Source organism: Mercenaria mercenaria, chromosome 4, assembly GCF_021730395.1.
Source record: "Mercenaria mercenaria strain notata chromosome 4, MADL_Memer_1, whole genome shotgun sequence".
Lineage (NCBI taxonomy): Eukaryota > Metazoa > Mollusca > Bivalvia > Venerida > Veneridae > Mercenaria > Mercenaria mercenaria.
In genome coordinates, this window is record NC_069364.1 from 12,549,942 (window position 1) to 12,573,551 (window position 23,610).

Consider the following 23,610-nt stretch of genomic DNA (forward strand, 5'->3'; position numbering starts at 1 on the left):
CAGTTGAATTTTAATGAAACCTAAGGAAAGGAGTAAAATGCTAAATTAATGTTTTTTTTCACAAGTTTATCAAAGATTAGTTTTTCTACGCTTGTGAAATGAGACATATTTTGTGCTCATATGAGGCAGAGATCCACAATAGTTGCCTGCTTTCTAACTTGAACAGTTCTTACCAAACATTAACCAAATTTGGCTACAGTGTTTATGGCATGATATCTCAAAACAGAATGATAACCATCTGAATTCACCTGGTGGCCCCAGAGTTACAGCCCTTGAATTATTACAAAAATTGAAAATTGGTAAATGTCTGGTCTCTACCTTAAGTACCGTATTTTCCCGAATAGACGCCCCCGGGGGCGTTACATTTTCCAAAGAGGTTCATTTGAGGTAAAAAAATAAAAAATAATTTTTTTTACAAAACTTAAAACATCGTTCAAACCAACTGTAAAGTGTTTTGTGTTGTTTAATTCCCCAAAACGTAATTATATTGGCATCCAATTTAATGCAGTGTGTCTTAAAATTATGCATTTAAATACGTACCTCATGTATTCCGTGACACGCTCGCGACATTACACATTACGCCATCATACCCAAACAGCTGTGTACTCCGATAATATTTTCCTTAGTACATGCGGGTACTGCAATACACAATGTCAGTGGTTTGACACGCTGCTTATGTGCCGGCTTTTAAATTAAAAGTTATTAAAACTGCCGAAGAAAAGGTTAACACTTTGCCGCAAATTTGTTTAAAGTCGACAGGAAGCTTGTGCGCGGGTGGTGCAAAAACAAATCAAAAATGGATTTACCGTTTAATTTTCTATTTGATGATTGGATACGTACCGTACTTAGTATAGACGTTTTGGATTTACGGTACATGTACTGTTTAAAAGTGTGTTTAATTCTTAATACATTGGATACTTAACTGTAAATTACTTATTATGTGGACTTATAAAAATGAGGTGATTTTTTTTCATTCTTGTCGACTTTTTTTCCCCTCCAAAACGGGTGGGGGGCGTTAATTAGAGGGGGGGCCTTAATTCGGGAAAATACGGTAGTTCTTATCCAATACTCACCAAGCTTGATCACAATATTTAGGGGCATAATGTCTCGCCTAAGTTTGATAACAAGCTGGATCCTGTGAGACTCAGGAGTTGTGGCCCTTTAAGGTTACTGAAAACTGTGAAAATTGACATTGTCCGCTTTCTGACTTCAGCAGTACTTACAAAATGATCACCATATTTAGTCACAATGTTTATGGGCTTAATATCTTGGACAAGTTGGATAACCAGCTGGATCCTGTAAGTCTTTCTGGAATTATGGCCTTTGAATTACTAAACATTGCTAAAATTGACAGAGTCTGTTCTCTAAATTGTGCAATTCTTATCCAGTGTTCCCCTAAAATGGTCACAATGTTCATGGACATAATATCATGGTCATATTTGATATTCATCCAGACCTGTTCCAGTGACAACGGAATTATGGCTCTTGAATTATTAAAAATTGCAAAAATTGACAGTGATTGCTCTCTCACAAGAGTAGTTCTTATCCATTCTTCATCAAACTTGCTCACAATGTTTATGGGCATAATATCTCTGACAAGTGTGATAACAAATCAGATAGTCATTGTTGCTCTGGTTCTGAATAAGTTGACATTGAGAAAATTAACATCTAGTCTGCACAATAAGCATTGTATTTTAAAAGAAAAGTCACTTGCTATGATATTGTAACCGTTTCTAAGCACTTTTTTTTTTTTTTTTTTTTTTTTTGCACAAGAAAATACAGGCCTCTTCAATAATTATTTTATAATTATGCCATAAATTATAAAAAACTGCATCAAATAATTCAAAACATTATTCAGGACCCTCCTTCAAAATAGATGATCCATGTATTTTTTTTAGTATAAATTACATAAAATATCTTCCTGTAAGTAATGTAATACTTTCTTTTAAATAAAGTTTGTAGTTTTGATTAATGCCATTCAATTTTCAACAAATATAATTTTCTTCTCTGTATTTAGAAATAATGTTGAAACTAGATTTTCTGAGAAAATGACTTCACACAAAAATGGCGAAATCTGTTTAATTAAAATTCTGAATCTTGTATGAAAAAATGAGGGAAAACCCGAAAAAGCTCATAATTTGCAAGCATCTGTCAACACTGACCATGAATTAAAGGTTCGAAGTTAGCGGCCAGATAATAAAGTTGAAAAAATTAGCACATCGTCTTTAGTAACGCATGCAACTTTACACCACATGTCGAATAAATCATCATGCACCGACCTCTCATAATTACTGAATAGAGAGCGTCATGCATTCGGACATGCATTTCAATTACACTTGTGAAAAGTTTTACAAATTGACACAGACTTTGTACTTCTGCAGCTGTAATTGAAGACGGACATCAACTCTCAATAACTCTTGAATAAAATGACCAAATTATAGGTAACAACGTTGAATGTAAAACTGACACTAGATCGAATGATAGGGCTCTTACTTCTTTTTTTCTCAAATCATACTTGATGTTTTAACAATACTGGAGTGCAACATTGTACTATCAATGGCCTTCACTTTAGAGGTCAGAGGCAAAAAAAGTATCGGATGCAAAAGTTAATCACAAAATCGCCTTACCTGGTGCTTTAGGCATATAAAAGATAGGATTGTTTAGAAATTTACCACAGCGTGACCATATTTGGGATAATAATAGAATGAAAATGACATGCATGTTAAAATGCATTTTCTTCTTCCCAGCTGCATTTGGAATGCCTCGTTGATTATTTACGCATTATTATCTGACAGATTCACAGCTCACCTGAAGGGTATTCGAGGCTATCACGGTATATCTTGACCAGTGATTAAAGTATGGGGTGCATAAAAAGAATGTAAAATGAGACAAGATTTAAGAAAATAGCGCCATTCTATTTTATATTTTGTATCAGTGATAATTAGTACCTTTTAAAGAAGGAATCCACTTTTTATAGATGAGAAGAAATTCTGTTGACATGTACGACATTCTGCATAATTTGTTGTATGTTTTAGTCTCATAGTTTTTAAGATGGCCGTATATTTATTTGAGTGGTAAATTGCAATATGAAGTTGCCAGAACCAGATTTGAACCAGCAACTTTGAGGTAAGAAGGGCAACAGCCTACTGTTTTACCACCCACATTTTTTATTGCTAGTACAATATTCAGAGTCAGTAGCACAGCAACCTCTCGGCACAAAGTTTCACAAGCGTATTTTATTGTATTTATTGTATTTCAAAATCAGGTTAGATTATTGCACCAAAGCTGTTATACAATTCAAAACTTGTCTGGTGGACAGTCCACAACTTTGGGCTAGCTTATCCATTCCGGGCCTGGCTCTGCCCCCAGTAGTTGGAAGAGTAGCCATAATTTTATAATCAGGTGATAACAGTTGATGGCTATATTTCATTATTTCAGCCTATTTTCAGTCCTGCTATATATAACAGAGAAGGAATGTTATATTCACTTTATTACATCCTATGGTATCAGAATCATGTTCTGCTTGGTCATGGAGCATTTTTGGTGTGAGCAAAATTGTTTTGTCTTTATTGCAGAAAATCAAGCATTGGTCTGAATAGGCAGATGACCTACCTATTTTAGGGATGTGTTGGCCAGATTTGGTACCAGTATCACAGATACTGCTTGCTAGGTAGCAGAATGCTGTTGCGAAGATTGGAAAATGGTGTGAGAAAGGTTACAGACTGCAAATATAGTCCAGAATAGGTCAGTAGTCTTGAGATCATCAAACTAAAAAGTTAGTTCTTGCATATTATAGCATCAGCTTTTTAACAGCATTATAAATGAGCCGCTCCATGAGAAAATCAACATAATGGGTTTGCGACCAGCATGGATCCAGACCAGCCTGCGCATCCGCGCAGTCTGGTCAGGATCCATGCTGTTCGCTTTCAAAGTCTATTGCAATTAGAGAAACTGTTACAGACTGCGCGTATGGATCCATGCTGGTCGCAAACCCACTATGTTGGTTTTCCCATGGTGCGGCTCAAATTATGACCTACTACAACTAGTGCACATAGAAAGATTAGTATCACAATTTTTAGTTAAAAGGTGATGGTGAAGAGAGTTCTTTCATTTTGGCTAGTTTTTACTATTTTTCAAATTTTTATATTTTGATTTCAATTTTCTTTCTTGAAGATTAATTTGGCTTATAAGGAAATGTTGGCAAATTATATATATATACACTTCAGAAATCAGTCAGAATATTTTGTTTGTGTAAAATACAAAATTTCAAAAGTAATGCACTTTAAGAATGCTATTGAATATGATGGGTGCACATTACACTTGTGTTATAACATTATGCAGCTATAACAGGAATGTAGCAGAGTATTCAGGTAGCTTTTTGTACTTCACAGTGACGTGCCACTTTTTTTCTGTCTCTGAGGGGGATAGAATTAGAATTTTGTGTAATAATTCTTACTATCTTTCATTTTAAAACACTTTCAGTAATTGACTGCATTGTGTGCGTAATTACTGCCTGCTATAAAGTTGTCGACTATGCTAATTTCAATTGTTGATGCATGCTTTACAGAGTAATGCATTAGATCTTGCAAGTCGTAGGTCACAAATATATTAATGGCAAAAACGGTACAACTTGTTACTTTTATTTCGTTGAGATCGTTTGAGGTAGCTTCAGCGTAGTAATGCGTACGCAATATTACGAGATTTTGAACCAGTTTCCTTTCAGACGTCCCTTAATTAATACACCTGTGAACTAATGGATTAATTGCATTGTTGTATAGCAATGCTTCTTTCAAAGAAGATAAAATGATATAAATTTTAGGTGGCATTTTTGTTTTCATTAAATTGTTAGACATTTGATCTGTAAATCAGTGTCAGATAGCTGCATCATCTAATATCATTTTTCCAATCTCTATGAAAAAGATGTAATAAAATTTCATTGTGTGCTGTTTATCTGGGAGAAGTTGTTTGGACAAGTGATTTCTTGTTTAGTTTTTTTTTTTTAAATGAATAAAACTGAAGAAATTTTTATACAGAAGATTGTAAGGGTAGGCATTTTAAAAAAAAATATTTTGAAATTTTCTGAATTGCTTATATATGTGGCAGACGGGCAAAAATGACGAAAAATTCGATAAATATTTTGTTTTAAACTTTTAGTTAAGTAAATTTAATTTAGCTTGATTGTAAATCAATGTCAGATGTGTTATTTCCTTGGAAACCCCAGGACTAGGTTGTCCTATCGAAAGGTTGGGTCATGGTTCACCCAAATAAGGTTTGAACATGTGACCTGCTGCTCAAGTGACTATACAAATAATTGGAAGGCAAAAAATTACTTGTCATTTACCACTTATTTAAATCAACTTATTTGGTATTTTGAATAAACATATTTGTGAATTATTTTTTACATGGATTCCTAAGATACTTTTTATCCTGATCTTCAATCTTAGTAATTTAAACTTGGTGTACATTTTTAATGTGGTTGGGTGTGAGTCACTAGCTACTATTGAAGATACCGGTAATGATGTAGAAAATAAAGGGATGACTATAGCAGATTGTCATGTCACAGTTTTATTGTTAATGTTCAAAAATTGTAAAAATTCCTCTCGTTCTTACGCGAAACTTTATGAGAAAACTGATAAGAAAATTCAAACAATAAGAATAACTATTTTCTCACGCGCATTTTATCTTTTCTACTATTGACGTTTTAAAAATGTTTCAATATTTTGTATCAATCCATTTGTTATAAAGGTGGGAAACTTTATGATAAAATCATTAAAATGCTATATTTTAGATAGTCCATTGTTTCAATGTGAAATCAAATTAAGCGTGTCAAATATTTCGCTAACTTGTTTTTACAGGTCGTGAATCGCTTAAATCTAACCACGCAATCTTGAAAATCTTCCGATTCTTTCGTTTTAAAGGATTAAGTGTAATGATTTTATTGATAATTAGGATTCAAATTAACAAATAACGGAGATATTTATTTCATTGTCTATTGTATCTTTTTCGATGAATCGACATAATAAAATCTTAATCGGAGCAAACTTGCACGGTGGGAAAATTTTTTAAGGAACTTAAAGCCGCTACTGAAAACTACTGAATGGAAAGCATTAAATTGTTATCAAGATCAGATGCTTTTGTTTTATGTCATTGACATTATGTTCTGAGCTTGGTTTCGAGAAATTTAATCGTAAGTTTTTTTTTACCACAGGTGTTCAGAGAAGCTAATATTCAAATTCCTAAATTTACAAGTAGGGACTTAAAGGTCCAATACTAAGGAAAGTAAACATTTTAATTTCTTTTAAAAAGCACAGAAACTATTTCATTTTATTGGAAAATGAAAGTTGGTATGTAAAAATTCGAAATAAATTGCAGTATATTTACAATTATTTTTCTATGAAGTATGAAGAAAGTTAAAAAGACCTGGGGGGTCATTCTGTCGATTCATTGAAATTTCAACATAATACACATACATTTATTTGAGTTCCAAAGACCTTCTGTAAATTTTGACCTGCCAATCTTCATTATTTAGTGTCTTGCAGAAGTCTATGCACTGGCTATGAAAAAAATTGCCAACTCACTTTCCCTTAGTAATGGACCTTTAAAAAAAATAATTTTTTTTTTGCAATTTTTGAAAATGACTTGAAGACTTACCATTAAAATGATGATTATATTATATATTATATGAATTTGTCATTGTTTTTTTTTTAATGTGAATCTTTTAACAAAAAGGGTGTGTTGAAAAATAGTGGCAACATAACAAAATGATGATTTCACCTAAAATGACCCAAAATCACTGACAAGGCTTTCAAGATGGTATCACTATACATAATATTTTGAATACAAAAATAAATAAACAAACAAGTTTTATCAGTGTAAGACTGTGGTCAATACTTGACATGGATTGATTACATGACTTAAATTTGCAACATTTTTTTTTTATTAGCCTGCTTAAGGCGAGCTGGAAACAGTCATCAAAATGGCTTTGCGATATATGCTTGTTAGTGCATCCATTCCTCTGTCCAATTTTGTCTAGACAATAACTTTCACATGCAGGGAGCAATTTTTTTTTATATTTTGCATAAATGTTTACCTCAGTGGGATGCAGTGCCATGCCTAAAGTCAGGTCCCTATTATTGTTTGGCAGAAAGTTTTGCCTCAGTGAGACAGAGTGACATGCACTATTTCCAGGTCCCTATCTCAAAGGTCAATTCACACTTAGGGGTCAAAAGTAATTTTAGAGCTTATCCAGTCCACATAACTTTGATATGCATCGAGCAGTCTTATTTCTGTTTGTCAAAAATGTATGCCTTAATTAGACACAGTGTCCCCTGTAAACTCCAGTCTTCTTTAATGTGAATCTTTTAACAAAAACATGGGTGTCTTTAAAAATAATGGTGAGATAATAAAATGATGGTTTCACCTAGAGGCAGAAATAATTCCCTAAGTGGAAGATACTGCCACAGGACACAGGTCCCTATCTCAAAGGTCAAGGTCACACTATGTAGTCAAAGGTCATGTTAGATCTAGACTTGTATGGAGCTTTTATTTTAACTGTCTGAAATGTTTGAATCATTTAAGAGGTGTGTCAACAAAAATTGGGCTTAACATTATTGCCTTTTGGGCATTTAGTTATGTTCTACCAAAGTTTTAAAGCACCCTTTTCATGGTAAACATGTTTAAAGGTACTTAAGATGCAAAAGCAGCCATTCAAGGAACAAAATTGATCATTCTCTAGTAAAGATTCAGAGAGACCTGACCACAGGGACAGAGCAGAAGGAAGCCCCAACAACAGGGAGAGAGATACATACCCGCGGCTTACATAGTCTAGCTCCTTTTTGATAGCCTAGTTCTTTAATGGGCTTATTGTAAAGCACCAAAACCCTAGTACTAAGTAAGTGGAATATATTTAGAACATTACTTCAGACATTCCAGTGCCCAGGATGGGAATTGAACCCAGGTCCTCTAGATTGACAGTTTAAAATTAATGTTTTTCCACTAGCCACTATCCACCATTTTTTTTAATTTAAGTTCTCACTTAAGATGTACTGAAGGGCATCTTTGACTTTATCCATTAAAGGTGCAGGTTTTCAGATTGCTTTTGGTTTTTTTTTTATAGTGCCTTCTCATGTGTGCAACAATGCACAGCGATCTAAATTCCAAATCTTTTATTTATTTATTTCAGCTCAAATTTTGACAAAAACTTTAAAGAATTTAAATCACTGTCAAGAGAGTATTTAATGTCAGGAATTGTAGTGGTGGTATTAGTGGGTTTTGAGCCTGTGTCCTGCAGGTTGTGCTTCATATATCCTCAACCAGTGCACCCTTGTGCTTGTTGTTTTGATAAGTTGCACTAGATCTTTGTAATTTCCAAACATTATGTTGCACACAGGGAAAGAAAAGGAAGCAAAAAGATACATAAATGTTTATCTATTTGACCTTGTAATCTTGCATCTTTTTTCTGACATTTTTCTTCATTCTTAGAAATTTTATTTCTTAGTGCTGACATTTTAATCACAAGATAATTTTGCTCTTCAATTTTATCATCAAACTTGTTGTTTTTATCAAATTACGGCATGCCAGATATAGACAATTGCAGTCGGTTGACCACAAAAAGAATTTCAAATTCATCCTTATGTTTTTTTTTTAATCAGTATGTTTTTAATCAGAAATATGTAGAATTTGATAAACGCTGTTTCCTAACAAAGGAAGTGTGGCAAATTTAACAAATAACAATTTCACATTTATATCAATTTATACATTGATTTTCTATATGAAATTATCATAGGAAAATAATGAAATGTAATTAATTTCATCAGTGATTAGCCACATTCAGGAAAACGAAGATCAGATTTTCTAATTATTTGAAAAGTAAGAAGAGCACATAGCATGCTGTACAGCCATTTGTCCAGTTCAAATTATTGTTTTGTTAGTTGAATGTCCATTTAAATTTACCTGCAGCCCAAGTCGTTTCCTGTTTGAAGTCTCAGGTTGGATGGTTTTAAAGTGATAAACATGCTTTATGCTCAATTTATTTTTGTAAAACTGGTAGGGATATTTGGATTTTCAATTACATCTCTTACTCTAATATTTAAGCATTACTTGGTTATGTTTTTTTGTTTCGCTCATTGTATCAATTATTTTAGAATTGTTGATTGTAATAAACAGAATTGCAAGAGACATCTGAAGTAGTTGTTTGAGACTGTGTCATGGGTTGCAGCCGTGAGACTTGATTTTGCAGTCACCACTCGGGTATACCAATAAGGAACACGTCCAGGGGAATATTTACTCAGTTTAATGTTTTGAGGATGATGCACAGTACAGAATGAGGACACTTCAACTCCAGAAGGTTCCTGTATAATCAGGGCTTGGTGTAAAGAACTCTTTCATCAGATGCTTATCTGGAAGACTGTGAAAACTTTTAGTGGAAGGAACAGTTACTGTGGATGCAACTCATGACCCAGTGTCCCTAAGGTGATAACACTTCGGGAGTTTGGAGACCAGTCTGAAAATGCAGCCTTGTCATTGGTCAATTTCGAAACAAGGCTTAAAATAAACCAGTCACATTCTGAAGTTCAGAGACTGGTCTCCAAATTCAGTTTTATAGCCTCAGACTAGTTTCCACATCATGAAACAGAAATAAAAGAGAACATGATTTTTCGATTCCACTTTCTAAAGAAGTTTTGGCAGTTATCTAAGATTTTTATTGGCATTTAATTTATATTTTGCAATATATTACCAGTAATTAGGAAAGAAAATAGACAAGATAAATGCTGAAATGAGAATGAAATTTTCAAAATTAATGCCACATTAATCCTGCAGTTTCAGTTATATCTTGGAATACAGTTGTCGTAATTTTTCACTGTCTGATTCAAATTCACTGGACAAATTAAAATATCTATAACTAATACTTTCAATATGAAACATCATTATTTTATCTGTAAAGATTTCTTTGAAAAGCATGAATCATTTTGATTAGTGTTTGATTAAAAGTTATCGCTAGGCTGATCTTTTAATGAAGTAAGTGGCTTTTTCGAAAACTTTGAGGAAATTAAAAAACAGATAGTTTTGAAGTTTATATCATTGTTGAAATTTTATCTTTTGTGGTGCCATAATGTCCAAAATTTCAATGAATTTCTACTCGAGACTGTCTCTCCTCGACCTGCATTTAGTTTCCTTTAGTTAGAAACTGATTTTAACAATTCAGTGGAAATTATATATTTCATGTTGAATTGCGGCAGTTTCTTGTATCCAATGGCGAGGTTGCATGTTGACAGGGTATTTAGGGGTGACTCTCAGTGCTTCAGATGATGTTTTATATTATATCAAATTCTTAATTGCCTTTTCTCTGAAGTTTGTTATCTCTTTCAAAAGAATTAAGGAAATGAATGTCGAAATGTTTTTGAAAAGTATCGTGGGTAGCCGTATTTACGTCCGAGAGCTTGATATACTCTTGATAGAAACATCGCCACAATAGAACCGAAATAGAATCTCGGTGAGATTTTCAGTTATGTATCAGTATATGATTTAGAAACTATTCACGCAATGTTGTTTTGATGACAATGTTTCGATGCCGTCTATTGTGATTCGCTTTCGCAGTAGCATTCTCTTTTGGTGACACATTCTTTGGCGACAGACTTCTTATGTTTCAGAAGTTATAATGGTTAATTGTGTAACATTTTTGATAATGGCCACAGATTTTTATCCTAATTAGAATCTTGGGTTTTATAGATTTCCCTATAGTATTCCATAATATACTGTAATTCCTTTATACAGTGTAACTGAATAGCGACTAACAATAATTTGTTAAAACTATAAGTTAAACTGGCACTATCAATGAAACTGTGTTGTCTCACATCCAACATTGAATATTTTGAGAGGAAGAAGAAATTACTTGCAGTATATTGCTTTGTTAAACAAAGCAGATATGTTACATAACAAGGGGTTATTAAGTCTAACACGGCACTTCATTGCCTTATTTTCCACAATGCCGTAACTGGCTTTGTGGTAGTTTTGGGAAATGACATTTAAAGACTTGAATGCCAATAACTTTACACTACTTACAGCCTTGTTGAACTAACATTTAGCCTATTTAATCTCCCGCCATGAGTGGTGGGGGGTTATAGGAATGGTCTCCGTCCGTCCATCCGTCCGTAACACTTTGTGTCCGCTCTGTATTTCCTAAACCCCTTGAAGGATTTTCATGAAACTTTGGTCAAATGATCAAGACAATGCGCAGAACTCATGTGTCAGAAGTCGGCTCAAGGTCAAGGTCACAACTCAAGGTCAAAGGTTTGAGCCTTCCATTTTGTGTCTGCTCTGTATCTCCTAAACCCCTTGAAGGATTTTCATGAAACTTTGGTCAAATGATCACCTCATCAAGACGATGTGCAGAACTCATGTGTCAGCCATGTCGGGTCAAGGTCACAGCTTAAGGTCAAAGGTTTGAGCCTTCCATTTTGTGTCCGCTCTATATCTCCTAAACCCCTTGAAGGATTTTCATGAAACTTGGGACAAATGATTACCTTATCAAGGCGATGTGCAGAGCTCATGAGTCAGCCATGTCGGCTCAAGGTCAGGGTAACAACTCAAGGTCAAATGTTTGAGCTCTGTATCTCCTAAAACCCTTGAAGGATTTTTATGAATCTTGGGTCAAATTATCACTTCATGAAGACAATGTGCAACTCATGAGTCAGCCATGTTGGCTCAAGGTTAAGGTCACAACTCGAGGTCAAAGGTTTGAGCCTTCCATTTTGTGTCCACTCTGTATCTCCTAAATCCCTGGAACGATTTTCAAATTCATTGATGTTGTCATAGTCATGGACTTTAAAATATACTTAACAACCTGAATGCTTCCACCCAATACCAGCAACCCTTTCACGATCCATAACAGTGATGGGGGATATAGCTGTCTTTCAGACTGCCTTGTAATGTTAGTTCTACAAGGCCACAAATTCACCATAGAGAAAATAGTCATAACTAATGACACTAAAATCTCAGTTATGTCAAAAATGGACTAACGGCTTTGTGGAAATAAGACGATGAGTTGCCAAAGAGCAAAAAGCAAAATGCATCTTTGTGATTGTTGCTGTAAATTTGAATATTAACCCTTACCCTCCTAAATTTCTATAATGAATTTGTCCATCTTTCACTTTAAACAGTACCATTAGCTGTTAAAAGGGGAGCTCAACAAAAAGATACTGACTGAATGGCAAACAGTGTAATTCATGATCAGATTGCATGGGTGTGCAGGCTGATCATGATCTACACTGGTCGCAAAGGCAGAATCAATCATATCCAGCATGATAAGGGTTTGTCCGCCTTTTGTGATTCAACAGAGGGGCTTATGGTTCACCTCTCCCTACAACTCCTGCCCTGCCCATCTTTCACACAAAGTTGACTCCTGCAATAACTTTAGAAGTATAAGATATTTTTTCCACGAACTTTTGGCACATGGATAGATGGCAATTTAGAGAATATGCAAGCCCTTATATTTTGTTACCACAGCAACAGTGTGTCAATATATAGTCCAAAAATATGACAAAAAAAGTGTTTCCTGCGATAATTTAAAAAGTACAAGAGATATTTGAATGAAACATCTTTCATAGATTGAAGGCAATGAGGAGGTTATGTACATTATTCTATTGTATACATTTGTATACGCCTTTGTCCATTTTTCTGTCTGACTGTTCATCCATCAATAACAAATGATTGCAAAACTCTTAGATGTACAATACATTTGTTCATGAAACCAGGGACCAACGCAATTTGTAGAATAGGCACATCACATTACTATGTTTGTCCCCACCATTACATAACTGAAGTACTGTTGAAAAACGGCGTTAAACTCAAAACAAACAAAAATTAAGTTTGACCATTCATCCATCTGTCTGTCTATTTGTCAGTCACAAAAAATAGATCCTGCAGTAACGCTTAAAGTACAGAGTGCATTTTCACGATATCTAGTATATGATTGGACTGGGTTATCAGGAGTATATGCACATCCTTCAGTTTAGTTTTAGTATAAGAATATAAATATATATGGCAGCAGATATGACAAACTTCAGTTTTGAGATTAGTCTAAGAATGTGACCTTGCCATTGGTTAATTTTATAACAGCCAATCAAATGCTGGAGATTTGAAACTGGTCTCCAAACTCAACTTAATAAGCTGTCAAGTGATGAGATATGGTTATCATGACATTGTAGGGTTTGATAACTTAGGAAATAAAATATTTTTGCTTAACAAGAAAAAGTAATGTTCTTGTGATAATTTTTTTTTTATCTTGGAAGTAAAATGTCTCCAGAGATAAAAACATTTTCAAACTGTTTTAAGTAACTTTGCACATAATGTTTTGCTAAAAGGAATTTGAATTTTTTAAAAAAAGGTAGTGTTTGGTTTACATTTTTTGTAACACATCCTTTCAGCATTTGTTTTAAGTGTGTGTAGAGAACTTGAATATTTTTTATTAATTCTACAGTTGGGTTGTAATAGAAACTTTAAAAATATTTAAAACCAATTTATGTAGTTTTTGAATTTATTTTCAAAAATCTAATTAGATGGTGCGTTTTCAGTGTTGTTGGTTTTTTTTAATTACAAATCTTCCATTTCCGTCTGTTTTTTGATTACTACATACAAACTGTTTAATGTGAAAGTTTGCAAAAACAAAGTTCCAAACACTATCCTACAGTTCAATTCAAATTCAGTTTTATGCAGATAATTGAGCCGTGCCATGGGAAAACCAACATAGTGTGTTTGCGACCAGCATGGATCCAGACCAGCCTGCGCATCCGCGCAGTCTGGTCAGGATCCATGCTGTTCGCTAAAGGTTTCTTTAATTGCAATAGGCTTTGAAAACGAACAGCATGGATCCTGACCAGACTGCGCAGATGCGCAGGCTGGTCTGGATCCATGCTGGTCGCAAACCCACTATGTTGGTTTTCCCATGGCATGGCTCAATTATAAGATCATGAATACAACAGTCAACAAAGAGTGACAGCTATGGTGAATACAAACACAAACAAGGTACAAGCAAATAATAAAACTATTAGATCTTAATAAACTTCCCGAAGGGTGCCTATAGCCTTAAAATGCGGGATCATTATAATTTATGTCATTTAAAAAGTGAGAACTGAAATTGAATATGGCATATATCAAAAGAATACAAGAGAATTGACAAAGACAGTTTTATCAGCCTGGTCCTCGTCCACACTCAATATGAAAATAGTATAGGGAATGTTCCTACCTCTTGGAGTAATCTAAAATGACATCTCTTTCTTTGTTGAACCTTTAAATCTTAATTAGAAAAAGCTGTTACAGAATATAAAAATAAAACAGTAATTAATGATATTTGCTGTAAGTTTCTCTATCTTTCCTTAACATAAAGCCAAAAGGATTGAAAATTTTTGGCAGCATTCATACTTTTATGTCTTTGTTTTTAAAAATATTCCATGGTCCGTTTTCAATCAGTTCATCTTGTCTGCCAAATAAAAGGCGATTGTTCTATTCATATAAATAATTTTATTATTTAGTGAAACAATGCTTACTTATAATGATCAGGTGAAATATTCATTTGCTTTGTTTAATTGCGATTAAAAATGTACGGGTCATACAGGCATTAGAGAGAGCACGGCAATTGATAACATTTCTAAATGTAACTGTTTCTTTATACAAAATGCCGCAATTGTAATAGAAGCTATTGTATTGTCAGAATGGATTGCGATTACAGTTTTTGTTTCGCCATTGACTGTTTCAACTTTTGTCTCTCACTTAAGAAATCCCCTACAGCGTAAAATTTATATCGTTATTGGTATCACATGGTTCGATTCGAATTGGAAAACAATATGAGCACATCTTTTCGTGATAGCTGTCTTATTGGAAGAGAAAGATAAAAGATAAACAATTGAATTGCGGGCACTTACTCAAATCATTGAATCTCAGCTAGATCGGTTTAATTATGAGACTTTAGTTTCAGTCAAAAGACATGAAAACAATTGACTGACTATTGTATGGGCCTAAAAATTTCATCTTGTTTCAGCACGAATAATATTTATTTGTTTATTCAAGAGGAAGAAAGACTTTGAATCAGAGGCAGAAATTATTTGAGTGAATTCGGACAAATTTCCTACTCTATAATTTCCTGCTTTCATTAATTTTTTGTCAGTTTTGAGCAATACCGCAGCACAGTTTTTGCTGTTGCGGATTTTTCTTCTTATTTCTTTCTCTTAATCTGTAAACATTCGGACTAAACGGAAAAATCCGGGGATGGCGGAGTCGGAGGAAGGAGAATCATCAGACGGTTACGATAATGATGCGTGGCTTTATCAGGACGATTCACAATGTGAGTTCCCGTGTGGAAACAAAACGTTAACAAAATTGTGTGCAGTGATTTTGAAAAATTTAACATCATCTTAAAAAAATTTTATGAACTAAAAAAAATTGAATTATAAATATATTTTAAAATGTAACTCGTTGAATGTCAAAGCCATTATTGTTTTTACGCTATGTTTGACAGCATTCTATGTTCTTTTTGTGACTTTACCACATTACTGTTTTTTGTTCGCGTTTTTAGGAATTCGGCCTTGCGTTAAATAACCTGTTTAGTAACAAATGACCAGTGGACCTTGAACCATTGGTTAAATTCAGTTTACAGTACTATAAAATGATAATTCAGTCCTGCTGACTTAAATTAAATGTAAAATAACTATCTGTTAAGTCTTTTTAGATTTGTTTTATTTATATGTAAAACTATTTTTACAAAGTATTTATTAGACTCAAACATTTTTTTAAAAATTTTGAATTTGATAATAATGCATATTTAAAAAAGATGCCAGTTGAAACAAACAAAAATTCAGATGTATTATTTGGATTTCAATTTAATCTATCCATTTTATTAGCTCATCTGATTTTTTGAAAAAAAATGATGAGTTATTGTCATCACTTGAGCGGTTGTCGGCGTCGGCGTCGGCGTCGGCGTTGCCTGGTTAAGTTTTATGTTTAGGTCAGCTTTTCTCCTAAACTATCAAAGCTATTGCTTTGAAACTTGGAAGACTTGTTCACCATCATAAGCTGACCCAGTATAGCAAGAAACATAACTCCATCTTGCTTTTTGCAAGATTTATGGCCCCTTTTGTACTTAGAAAATATCAGATTTCTTGGTTAAGTTTTATGTTTAGGTCAACTTTTCTCCTAAACTATCAAAGCTATTGCTTTGAAACTTGGAATACTTGTTCACCATCATAAGCAGACCCTGTACATCAAGAAACATAACTCCATCTTGCTTTTTGCAAGAATTATTGCCCCTTTTGGACTTAGAAAATCAGTTTTCTTGGTTAAGTTTTATGTTTAGGTCAGCTTTTATCCTAAACTATCAAAGCTATTGCTTTATAACTTGCAACACTTGTTCACCATCATAAGCTGACCCTGTACAGCAAGAAACATAACTCCATCCTGCTTTTTGCAAGATTTATGGCCCCTTTTGGACTTAGAAAATATCAGATTTCTTGGTTAAGTTTTATGTTTAGGTCAACTTTTTCTCTTAAACTATCAAAGCTATTGCTTTGAAACTTGCAACACTTGTTCACCATCATAAGCTGACCCTGTACAGCAAGCAACATAACTCCATCCTGCTTTTTGCAATAATTATTGCCCCTTTTGGACTTAGAAAATCATTTTCTTGGTTGAGTATTATGTTTAAGGCAACTTTTCTCATAAACTATCAAAGCTATTGCTTTAAAACTTGCAACAGTTTTTCACAATCATAAGTGGACACTGTACATCAAGAAACATAACTCTATCCTGCTTTTTGCAAGAATGATGGCCCTTTTTAGACTTAGAAAATCATGGGTAGGACAATATTTCTATTATACAAAAAAAATCAGATGAGCGTCAGCACCCACAAGGCGGTGCTCTTGTTATAATTTAAGAACTTTCCAGATTTCAAACCACTTATTAAAATGAATTGTTCACAGTATTGCACCTTTTAGAAAAAATTGTTGAGTTCCCCCAAATGATCCTTTCTTGTTTGGTTTATTCTGAAAGTGCTCAAAACCATGCATTTTGGAAGAAAATATGTATGATGTTATTTGACATTTTATGAAAAGTGAAGATGTGTAATATGCTTCCAGATATATTAAGCAGAATATATACCCAAACTGCAGAAAGTCATATAGAGTTGTGTTTTATATGAAAATTGAACATTTATTATGCTACTAAAGAATTGTCATTTTATTAGCTCCTCTAATTTGTTGAAAAAAAAAGATGAGTTATAATAATTCGAGGCTTCAACGCAATAAGGGCGTATCTACATATAGTTATTATATGTAGATACACCCTTATTGCGTTGAACCCTCGTATTGTGATCTCTTGATCGGCGTCGGCATTGGCTTTTGCGTGGCCTGGTTAAGTTTTATGTTTAGGTCAACTTTTCTCCTAAACTATCAGAGCTATTGCTTTAAAACTTGCAACACTTGTTCACCATCAATGGCTGACTCTGTACAGCAAGAAACATAACTCCATCCTGCTTTTTCCAAGAATTATGGCCCCTTTTGGGCTTAGAAAATCAGATTTCTTGGTTAAGTTTTGTGTTTGTCAGCTTTTCTCCTAAACTATCAAAGCTATTGCTTTAAAACTTGCAACACTTGTTCACTATCAAAAGCTGACTTTGTCCTGCAAGAAACATAACTCCATCCTTCTTTTTGCAAGAATTATGGCCCCTTTTGAGCTTAGAAAATCAGATTTCTTGGTTAAGTATTGTGTTTAAGTCAGCTTTTCTCCTAAACTATCAAAGCTATTGCTTTAAAACTTGCTACACTTGTTCACTATCAAAAGCTGACTTTGTCCTGCAAGAAACATAACTCCATCCTGCTTTTTGCAAGAATTATGGCCCCTTTTGGACTTAGAAAATATCAGATTTCTTGGTTAAGTTTTATGTTTAGGTCAACTTTTCTTCTTAATGGTCAAAGCTATTGCTTTAAAACTTGGAGCAGTTATTCGCCATTAAAAGCTGACTGTACAACAAGTACCATAACTCTGAATTGCTTTTTTGCAAGAATTATGGCCCTTTTTGGACTTAGAAAATCGTGGTAGGACAATATACAGAGACAAAAAACTGAGATAAGCGTCTGCACCAGCATGGCGGTGCTCTTGTTGACCCATGTGTTAGACTCCAGGTAGGTCTACAGGAAGGGTCACGCCACAAGATAAGCTTATCAGTTTATGATATGATACCATTGTCTTGGAACTGTAAAATGTGTACATTTGTATTTACAATATAATATCCTTGTCCCAAAATTATAAGTTTTACATGGATGCAGCCCTTTTCTTGAATTCAAGGCATAATCAATAAATTGACAATCATTTTATAGAATAATATACATGTTTTAAATGTTGTTCAACTTTTTTGTAAAACAATTCTTTCTTTCTCTGTTTTGGTGACAAACAAATTTCAGAATTTCAAATATCCACCTAAATGTTAATCCATAGTAACTGTTACAGTTCTTGACCATATAAAGATAAAACAGCTTTATAGTATTTTTTGTATGTTTCATACATACTTTCCTAATTATTATATTATATTACCTATTAAATATATCAAAACATGACCACACATGTTAATGGATCACAATGTATTTTGCGTCATTTCAAGGATGTTAGTGTGATCACCCTTGCTTTGTCCATCTGTCTGTTCATCAATAATCTTACATTTAACTTATTGGAGTCACCTAATATCTTCATATAAATTTTACACAGAATGTATGTATTAAGCCACAAAATAAAAAGAATTTGAATAAAAACAAGGTTGTGTCACTGGGTGAGAAAACTGTGCAGTCAGTCTGGGGCTCGAACCCTGGACCCCTCGCATATAGGGCGTGTGCTCTACCATCTGAGCTAACCGGCAGCGTGACACATATTCTCCCCTAAAGTGACCAAGTCCCTACCGTGACATACATCCTCACAAATTGGAAATTCGTTCTCGAATTCCGGAGGCACAAACTATTTCAGGCGTCATTAGACTGATCAAGCAAGCATGCCATGGTTCCTTGATGGGCGCCAAATGTCACTGGGTGAGAAAAATGTGCAGTCAGTCTGGGTCTTGAACCTGGGACCACTCTCTTACAGGGCGAGTGCTCTACCGACTGAGCTAACCGGCTGCCTGACACATATTTCTCCCCTAACGTGACCAAGTCCTTTCCATGACAGTTGCTTCGATAACACCATTGGTGATTGCTGATTTTCACAATGTTAACATATTAGAGGCCACTCTCCTGTAACTCGTCATGAAATGCATAATTGTAATGCAGGTGACCGATACAGGGTCATCATGGCCTCCTTGTTTTTAGGATTATGCTGCAGAGATGTGATATTATGAAGGTACAAGTACTTTCTCTTTTGATATTCTTTTGACACCTGTTATGGGGAATATTGGAAATGAACACATTTTAACCAGCATGTAGAACAGCCTTGATATGCCTTGTATTTTTGTTTACTTCCCTTTAATAGGTGTGAATTTGTGGAAGTTAGAACTGAATGCTTGTGCTATGGTATAACAATGGTATCAATAGTTGATAGGTAGTAGAATAAAATTATAAGCACTGTATATGAGGGAGGTAAATATACAAGAAATTATATTGAAACATTGCTATGGTGCCTAAATGAAAGCAAAATTTATCTGACGTTGTACATGTCATGTTTATGAAGCAATATCATTTTCACAGTAAGGTACCTTCTCAAATTCATCAACTTCAAACACCTGAAGATGGACAAAGATTTTCTGTTATATTTAAGAAATGACAATGACTGCAAATTACATAGTCTCCTTACACAAGTTCGGCATTCTCCGTTTTTACCAGAAAGCCATGAACGCACCAGGCTATATTTATTTCCGAAGAGTGCCAAATTGGCTGACGAGAATATGTAACCATGTTGTCCATTACCTTAACCAAGATATATGGTTGCTTACAAGTTCTGTCTTGCTTTCATACAAAACTAAATCCAGTCATACATCTTTCAAGCTGTTTCCTTTTCTGATTTCATTTATGGTTTGCTTTACAACAGGCAACATTAACAGATTACAGTGTGTTGACCATATAGCAGAGGAATTGTCATCTACTTTCCCAATACTCTTTCTTGTTGCTCCAGCTCACACATGCATCATTTTCAGAACAGTCAGAAAATTGGGTGTAAATAACTAAATGTTTGTATACTCTGACAGTTTTTAATACCACTAATTTCATTGGAGAGCCTTTTGTTGGATATTGCTTTCTCAAAGGGCCTGTGTTGGTTTATGTAATGATTTATCTTAGCTAATATAATAATAGAACAGGACAAGTGGTTATGATTGCTAAATTGAAATGACTTGTCCTTCCTTTCTGTGGGTTTGAATCTCATGAATAGTGAGATTTATGCCTGTGTGAATGCCATTCAACTGTCATTGCATTCAGTCAGAGGTTTTACTCCAGTATATGTCTTTGCCTAAAAAATAATATGCTTATATAGAGAGGTATCTACATGTCTTCTTCCACACTGAAAACTTGAAAGTGTCTGTTATTGCCTAAGCTGTTAAGATAAACCCATTAAATGGTTAAAATTAAGTTTCATGAACTTCAGTTAATACAAAAGTTGATGCTAGAATGTGAACTGATCAAGAATAATTCATGAATGACAAAATGGTTGCAGTGTTCAAGAACAGTTCATGAACAAATTAACAGACAGTTCTTGAATACAAATGTATTTTATGAATTTATGTTCAAGGACCTCCCTTTGGAAATGTCTGAAGGACAATTCATAAACTTAACTGTTCTTTGATTGTTCAAGAAAACAAGTTCATGAACTGTGCATGAACAGTCCTTGTTCAAGAACAGATCATGAACTTTTTTCTTTTTTTTTTCAAGAACTGCGCATGAACCCTTTTCAAGTTTATGAACTTGTTTAAAAAAAGTTTATAAATGCTTCTTAAGTTGATGAACTTGTTCTAAGAACAGTTCATGAATCCTTTAAGAGACAAGCGTTGCAATGCTCGTGAACAGTAAAGGTAGATGTCAAACATGAACTCTTCTTGAAAGTAGTAATACATACTGTGAAATTATTCAGTTTATGGATATAAAATTATGTGGTTTTATCCAAAATTACAATTCCATTGGATCTGAATGCACTGATTCCCATTTATCAAGATAAAAAAAGAGTAGAAATTGAAATTATCGCTTGTTTGTTAGGATTTAATTATGTGGATTTAAACAACCACAAAATCTTTGAAAATTAATGCCTGACAAATATTAACCCTTATCATGCTGGCTTTGCAACCAGTGTAGATCATGTGATCAAGATTTGCACTGTTCAAGACACCATTCAGTCAGTTATTTTTGGTAAGCAACCCTTTTAACAGTTAATGGCACTGTCCAAATTGAAATGTGGACAAGATCATTATATAAATTTGGCAGGGTAAGGGTAAATGATTTTACTTTGTATACTTTATAACAACAAGAAAACTATATAGTACTACAGTCCGTGTCTGATAACTTTGGAGTGACGTATTTGGACGAGTCCAAGTCAGGGGGGTAATCGATAACCATCATTTACCTAAGTAAACACTTTTATATTATACTACTACGCTTACTTTGAAGTAGAAGATTAGTATCGGTCGTAGAGCGTTAGCCTTACATGTGTGATTCCTTCATATTTCCATTGTCGCGTTGGTTCGAATCCCACCGTGATTTATACTTTTTTTAAATCCTTGCTTTTTATCTATGTTTTAATTACTTTTTTTTTCAAAGACAATTGAAAATTTTCAAAATGCAGTAATACAGCACTACGGTATACAATAACGAACTAAAATATGAAAAAAAATGGTGATGCTTGAAATAACCTTCAGAATATTTTATAGTAAGCATTAAGCATGCATCATTCTTATACTGAACAGTGTTTCTCTTTGCAAAAAAAATACGTGGACGCCTCGGACATCTTGACTACACTAATACTGGCAATATTCCAGAGAGGAATTTAACCTGCACGAAATTTCCTAGTGTTTTCTTGACTATGCATTTATAACACGATGTGTTTACACAGAGCTTATGCTTGGTCCTCTTTAAACAGAAATTAATTTAATAATATTTCAAGGAGAAATGAATGATTATGGTGGTTACACTGAAAGAAAAACCAAAAACAAAAACCAAAAAAAAAAAGAAAAACCCCAAAAAACAACAACAACATTCTCCTCGATTCGAACCTACGGCCCGCAATATTCGATATTTCAAAGACCAATGCTTAACCACTGAGCTGCCGGGACTGACAGACGTATTGCAATAAAATATACCTAATATTATTGTTTATGTAAGCTGCTTTACCTATTTTGTTAGTTCTATAAGTCCAGAAAACATAAACAAACGTGACGTCACTCCGAAGTTATCATACACGGACTGTAGGGCCTTTACTTGTCACCAGCAGGCTAAAGGTTGTTATAAGTAAATTCATTTAACTGGAATATGAGCCTAACAAGAATATCAGATATACAACTGTATTTGTGTTAAAATTGAATTAACAAGATATAAGTTATATCTTATGAAATAAATGTGTTTTAAAAGTCCATACTTCATGATGAAACTTGCGAACTTTTAGATTTTCAACAGTCCAGAAAGAAGTGCAATTTGTTAAGTTCAAAGCCCTGTTTAAAAGATACTTTTTATGTACTGTTAGTTTGTCTACGTGCAGCTTATATGATTTATTTGACTTTTAGTAATTGAAGAAGAACACTAAGATTTATAAAATTGTCATATCAAGTTTTATGTAACAAAGAGAGCAAATTTAGAGTTAAACATTTTTTGAAATTGTATCTATATAATAATTGAAATTAGTGCATTTTATTGTATGTGACAGCATGTTTATGGTGCACGGTATATCAATTTAACATATCAAATGGTCATTTAAATGTGATTTCTAAAGATATGAAGGAAAAAAAATTGTCACTTTACTAAGGTTGTCTAAGGGTTAAATGAAAAGTACAGAAAAATGTTATATTCATATGTAGCATAACTTAATGTTATCTGAACACGCATGAAATATTCAACTAAAAAATGTTTCATTGCACGTAGTCTCCTTGTGGCTTTGAGAAAAGGTTCTATTATGTCTACCTTTTATTACACCTTAATTATCTTTGCAACAACATTTAAAATAAAAAAAAGTTCCAACTGTCAGATTAAAATATCATGGAACTTTGTTACTTGAAACACCCTTGTAACAAGATGTATCATGGAACTTGTTACTTGAAGCACCCTTGTAACAAGATGTATCATGGAACTTGTTACTTGAAGCACCCTTGCAACAAGAACTTTGTTACTTGAAGCACCCTTGTGGCAGGATGTGTCATGAAGCTTTGTTACTTGAAGCACCCTTGTAACAAGATGTATCATGAAACTTGTTACTTGAAACACCCTTGCAAAAAGAACTTTGTTACTTGAAGCACCCTTGTAGCAGGATGTATCATGGAACTTTGTTACTTGAAGCACCCTTGTAACAGGATATATGATCGAGCTTTGTTACTTGAAGCACCATTGTAACAAGATGTATCATGGAACTTGTTACTTGAAGCGCCCTTGCAACAGGATGTATCATGGAGCTTTG

The 23,610-nt window shown here is 33.9% G+C and overlaps 1 protein-coding gene across 2 annotated transcripts in view; it reads left to right on the forward strand.

Moving 5' to 3' along the window:
* Positions 1 to 3,594: 3,594 nt before the first annotated feature.
* LOC123551033 (PR domain zinc finger protein 1-like) overlaps positions 3,595 to 23,610 on the forward strand; it is an 83,874-nt gene continuing 63,858 nt past the window's right edge. The window contains exon 1 of one of the 2 annotated variants that reach the window (XM_045339645.2): positions 3,595 to 3,744. Coding sequence is in view for 1 of the 2 variants with exons in the window: in XM_045339642.2 (XP_045195577.2) it covers positions 15,262 to 15,337 (76 nt within the window). In the remaining variant the exon portion in view is untranslated. Of the gene's footprint in view, positions 3,745 to 14,907; positions 15,338 to 23,610 lie in introns of those variants that run through there. The other variant, XM_045339642.2, reaches the window with a different exon arrangement.